Source organism: Lucilia sericata, unplaced genomic scaffold (assembly GCF_015586225.1).
Source record: "Lucilia sericata isolate MDLA Ls3-8-SP2 unplaced genomic scaffold, ASM1558622v1 Contig001472F_arrow, whole genome shotgun sequence".
NCBI classification, from domain to species: domain Eukaryota; kingdom Metazoa; phylum Arthropoda; class Insecta; order Diptera; family Calliphoridae; genus Lucilia; species Lucilia sericata.
This window is the reverse complement of record NW_023995400.1, coordinates 120,001-126,066: the sequence shown is the minus strand read 5'-3', so window position 1 is coordinate 126,066 and position 6,066 is coordinate 120,001. Positions and strand designations below refer to the sequence as shown.

At 32.7% G+C, this 6,066-nt stretch overlaps 1 protein-coding gene and 1 long non-coding RNA gene across 2 annotated transcripts; both read left to right on the top strand.

The window, feature by feature from the left end:
• LOC119611525 lies at positions 1–223 on the top strand. Its single transcript, XR_005232073.1, has 2 exons — positions 1–86; positions 149–223. It is a non-coding gene; the product is annotated as an uncharacterized LOC119611525 (long non-coding RNA).
• A 14-nt stretch (positions 224–237) lies between these two features.
• On the top strand, positions 238–1,582 carry LOC119611524 (uncharacterized PE-PGRS family protein PE_PGRS3-like). Its single transcript, XM_037967138.1, has 3 exons — positions 238–267; positions 326–423; positions 485–1,582. The coding sequence occupies exon 3, from the start codon at positions 608–610 to the stop codon at positions 1,532–1,534; it is 927 nt and encodes a 308-aa protein (XP_037823066.1). The 5' UTR covers positions 238–267; positions 326–423; positions 485–607; the 3' UTR covers positions 1,535–1,582.
• The last annotated feature ends 4,484 nt before the right edge of the window (positions 1,583–6,066 follow it).

Below are 6,066 nucleotides of genomic sequence, written 5' to 3'. Positions count from 1 at the left end.
TTGTGTCGAAAATACAATTTAATGATGAGTTTTATTGTGAATTTAGTAAATTGTCACAGGACAAAATCATAGGCACACAAAATGATGTAAGTTTTCTCCTTACTTAGTTACAAACAAAAGATTTTTATTCTATTGAATTTGTTTACAGTGTTGTACTATTTATGATATAGCCAAGGGTCAACTGATATCAACATTTACACCTACATTGGGTAATCAATATAGTTAAAAATCGTGCTATCTGTCCCACCGATGAATTGGTATTATCAGGTTTGTTTTTTCCATTTTAAACTTTCTTTATAGAGAAATTAAAGTGTTTCTTTAATAGATGGTGTTCTTTGGGATGTGAGATCTGGCAAAGAAATACATAAATTTGATAAATTAAATCAATCCTTATCAGGTGTCTTCCATCCAAATGGTTTAGAGGTAAGAACAAAACTATGAACTAAAAAATATAAATCTAAAAAAAATGTTTTGTCATTTCCAGATTATTTCCAATACAGAGGTATGGGATTTGCGCACATTCCATTTGCTGCAAACGGTACCGGTGTTGGATCAGTGTCTCTTGAAATTCTCTCCCCTCAACACTATATATGGCATACGTTTGGAAATGGAATACCGCAACGATTTCGATGATACAACCAATTACGATACCAGCTTTAAGGTTCTAGATGCCTACGATTATTCCTCGATATCGACCATAGATGTTAAACGCAGCCTATTTGATTTGAGTGTCAATGGTAATGGCAGTCTAATAGCTTTGGTGGAGGATCAACCCTCATACGAGACGAAATCCGAAACATTTGTGAAGATATATTGTGTGGGCATGAAGAAAACCGAACAAGACGAAGAGGTGTGTGATATGAATACTGAAAATCTTGTTAACAACAGTAGTTCTAACCAATTACCGAACTTGACTCGTTTATATGAGAATTCGGGTGCAAGTGACGGTGGTATGGGTAGGACAACTGGTAGAGAAGGGGCTAGTATTAGCCTTTTCGGTACGACGGCTGCCAGTGGCAATGGCGGCGTCGGTGGTCATGCTGCGCCGCGCCCCAGGGCTGCTGGCGGCGTTAACGATGTTGGCGTTGGAAACGGTAACGGTGGCGGCGGTGGTGGTGGTAATGGTGCTGTGGGCAATGGTGGCGCAAATGCTATAGAAGCTAGGAATGCTAATCAATTCGCTATAAGATGGCATGGCAATAATGTCGAAATAGTGCCGCCACATTTGGTGGGTCAAAGACAGCGTCAGTCACAGATACAACCCCAGCCTCAGCCACGTAATCATCATCATCATCAACAAAACCGCACCATTAACAATAGTAATAACAACAATAACAATCGTGACGCTGACCTAAGAGCCGCCCTAGCGCCCGACCCTATTGAGGGTGTTGGAGGCGGTGGCGGCGGCGTTGGTAATGCAGGCAATGGCGGCGCGGGCGCAGCACAGGCCGATGTTAATAATGATCTCTATGATGATTTGTTTGATTTGGATGATATAGCAATAAATATATTGTCTCTGCTTGTAGGAAGATGAAGAGGAGTGTGAGTCCGACGAGGACAATTCAGACAGTGATGCCTCAGGCAATGGTAACTTAAAACTTTATTTAAGGAAAATATACTAATTAATTTGCATTTGCAGTATTTGGTTACGATCTGATGATCAAATGCGTAATGGCAGAAGACGCCGCAATCAAGAAGATGATGATGACGACGACGATGATGATGACGATGATGATGATGACGACGATGATGACGATGACGACGACGATGATTGATGACAATGACGACGACGATGATGATGGTTGGCTGGATAGATATTGATATGGATGATGATGATGAAGATATACCCTTAAATAATTTCCGTTTTATTGATTAGAATTTGAAATACACTTCAACTCCTTCCTCTCAACTACCAACTACCTAGTCTATCTTCTTCTTCTGCCAGGTGTAAATGATAGCAACTTATTTTGGTCACACATTTGTTTGTTAAATGTTAACAAAAAAACAGGAATTATGCAAAAACATTTCTTTTAATCTTCTATCTTTCCCTAGTTAATGAATGTCTGTTCATTTGTTGTTTGTTCTTCTATTAAAACAAATCATTTTTCTTTTAATTTAACTATTCCTCCCCCCAAAAAAAGAAAATAAATAATTTTAGTTTTAAGTATTGTTTAATTATAAAATACATATACAATTTATTCATTTTTTCTATACAACATTTAACTTTTTTTTACATTTTTTTTGTTACATAAATTAATATTTTTTTATATATTATAATTTAAATATTATTTAACAATTTAGTATGTGTACAAAAAACAGCATCCAGGAAAAAAAAACATTATTTTCGAATTATTTGTATTTTCTTTGCAAAGTTTATTGTTAATTTAATCTTTTTCTCTCTTAACTTAAACTAAACTATAATAAATTATGTTGAATGATTATTATTTTGTATGTAAAAAAATGAAAGCAAAACGTTTAAATATATATAAAACATTTTAATACAAAAAGATTAAACTATATTTAGTATATTGTCTAACAAATAGAAACAAAAGAAACATATTAAAACTTAAAGAAAACAAAAACTATAAATTATACAAAAATAACATAAAATAATAACAGTTATATATTTAATTTAAGTCAATATTTGATGAACATTTAAAAACAAAGAAATTGTAAAACAATTTACTTGCATTTTTATAAGCAAATAAAAAAACCTAATGAAAAAGAAATTTATTTGAAATTATAAGTGTGTTTTAAAATTTTGGAAATTGAAGAGGAAAATTTATGTTTTTTTTTAATACAAATTATGCGTTTTTAAAGAAGACGTTTTGCACACTGCATTACCCAATAACTGCGTTATCAACCGTAAAATAAACAAGTACGAATTCTATATTCGGTTGTACCGAATCTCATATGCCATTTAAAATACAATCAGTAGAACAACTAGAAGAGCACTAGAAAGAACTAAAACAGAACTAGAACAGAACTAGAAACAAACTAGAACTGAACTAGAACAAAGCTGGAACAGAACTAGAATAGAACTAGAACCGAACTGGTACAGAACAGTAACAAAACTAAAACCTAACCTGAAAAAGAGCTAGGACTATAACTGAACAAGAAATGAACGAGAATAGAACTGCAACTGAACTAGAATAGAGTTAGAAAAGAACTAGAACTGTAATAAAACAGAACTTGGATGGAACTAAAATAGAACTAGAATTGAAACTAGAACTAGAATAGAAATAGCACAGAACTAGAACAGGACTAGAACTAGAAAATAACTAGATCAGAACTGAACAAGAAATGAACGAGAATAGAACTAGAACTGAACTAGAACTTACTAAAACAGAACTAGGACAGAACAAGAATAGAACTAGAAACTGAGCTAGAACGAATAGAAATAGGAGAGTACTAGAACTGAACTAGAACAGTGCTGGAACAGAACTAGAACAGATCTAGAACAGAACTAGAATTGAACTCTAGTCTACAGTCGAGTCTATAGTCTAGTTATAGTCTAGTATACAGGCTAGTCTATAGTCTAGTCGATAGTCTAGTCTATAGTCCAGTCTACAGTCTTGTCAATAGCCTAGTCTATAGTCTAGTCTAGTCTATAGTCTAGGCTATAGTCTAGGCTATAGTCTAGTCTATAGTCTAGTCTATAGTCTAGTTTATAGTCTAGTCTATAGTCTAGTCTATAGTCTAGTCTATAGTCTAGTCTATAGTCCTAGTCTATAGTCTAGTCTATAGTCTAGTCTATAGTCTACTCTATAGTCTAGTATATAGTCTAGTCTATAGTCTAGTCTATAGTCTAGTCATAGCCTAGTCTATAGCCTAGTCTATAGTCTAGTCTATAGTATAGTCTATAGTCTAGTCTATAGTCTAGTCTATAGTCTAGTCCATAGTCCAGTCTACAGTCCAGTCTATAGTCCAGTCTATAGTCCAGTCTATAGTCCAGTCTTAGTCCAGTCTATAGTCTAGTTATAGTCTAGTATATAGTCTAGTCTATAGTCTAGTATATAGTCTAGTCTATAATCTAGTAATATAGGCTAGTCTATAGTCTAGTCTATAGTCTAGTCTAGTCTAGTCTATAGTCTAGTCTATAGTCTAGTCTATAGTCTAGTCTATAGTCTAGTCTATAGTCTAGTCTATAGTCTAGTCTATAGTCTAGTCTATAGTCTAGTCTATAGTCTAGTCTATAGTCTAGTCTATAGTCTAGTCTATAGTCTAGTCTATAGTCTAGTCTATAGTCTAGTCTATAGTCTAGTCTATGGTCTAGTATATAGTCTAGTCTATGGTCTAGTCTATAGTCTAGTCTATAGTCTAGTCTATAGTCTAGTCAATAGTCTAGTCTATAGTCTAGTCTATAGTCTAGTCTATAGTCTAGTCTATAGTCTGGTCTATAGTCTAGTCTATAGTCTAGTCTATAGTCTAGTCTATAGTCTAGTCTATAGTCTAGTCTATAGTCTAGTCTATAGTCTAGTCTATAGTCTAGTCTATAGTCTAGTCTATAGTCTAGTCTATAGTCTAGTCTGTAGTCTAGTCTATAGTCTAGTGTATAGTCTAGTCTATAGGGTAGTCTAGTCTAGTAGTCCTAGTCTATAGTCTAATCTATAGTCTAGTCTATAGTCTAGTCGATAGTCTTGTCTATAGTCTTGTCTGTAGTCTAATCATAGTCTAGTCTATAGTCTAGCCTATAGACTAGTCTATAGTCTAGTCTATAGTCTAATCTATAGTCTAGGTCTATAGTCTAGTCTATAGGCTAGTCTATAGGCTAGTCTATAGGCTAGTCTATAGTCTAGTCTATAGGCTAGTATATAGTCTAGTCTATAGTCAAGTCTATAGTCAGTCTATAGTCAAGTCTATAGTCCTAGTCTATAGTCTAGTCTGTAGTCTAGTCTATAGTCTAGTCTATAGTCTAGTCTATAGTCTAGTCTATAATCTAGTCTATAGTCAAGTCTATAGTCTGGTGTATAGTCTAGTCTACCTACAAACTACACTAGGTTAAGTGGAAAGCATATTTGCTTTTTGTAATTTTGTCAAACCGTGTGATTAATTTATATCTTATCTGCATTAATGCAAATATATTTGGATTAATATTTAAGTATGTAATTATAAGCAACAATAAGGGCAATTGGTTTAAAAATTTAAACAAAAATCATATACATATGTAAATAACCGCAAGAAACTAAAAAACAATATTTGTTTCTCGATTTATTCGTATAGCAAAATGTGTATGAAGTATTAACTCTCACAGAGTATGTTTGCAAGAAAGCTGTAATTTCCATAGCGAAAATAAATATTCACAAACAAATTAGGGTGGCCTCAAATGTGTTAGGACAAATTCGAGATCGTGAAAGATGAAGAAGTCCTAGAAGTGTGCTAACACTTGCTCAATTGAGGTTTCTAAAAACTTGAATCTTATGAATATTATGCTATATTAAGGAAAACAAAGTAGCCCCCTAATATTAGTATGTTAACGACTTTATATAAAATGCAATTTCAAGAATATTTGAATACTTTATTTTTTAAATGTTTTTTTTTTTTGTTGCTAAAGTCGCAAACATGTTTCAATAAAATATTGCCAAAAAATAAATAAAACAATGAATGGAAAACGTTTCACGATATCAGAAAGCTTTTGGTTGTTTTTAAATAATTGTTTGCAAAATAAATTAAATTTAGTTAGATTTTGTTTATTATTTGCTTTTTTTTTTTGTTATAATCTAATTCCAACACCTCATATATGTAAGTTCATTGGCTATTAATTAAATCAATTTTATTATAAAAATAAATCAATTCAGTTGCTGACTATCATTTGAACTTAACGCACGTTACTAACAAATTTAACGGATTTACGCGAACTATTATTTATCTAAAATATTTAAACGGATAACGTTTAACAATATAAATAAAACGAAATGTTGAAATATTCTTTATTTACTATTTCGATTATATTGTGTTGTCTTTCGTGGCGTGTCCAACATTGAAGAAAATACGAAATTTTGCATACGAACGGAACCTATGCTTTTATCGGAAATTGAAAAACGTATAAAACCCATTGATGATAAT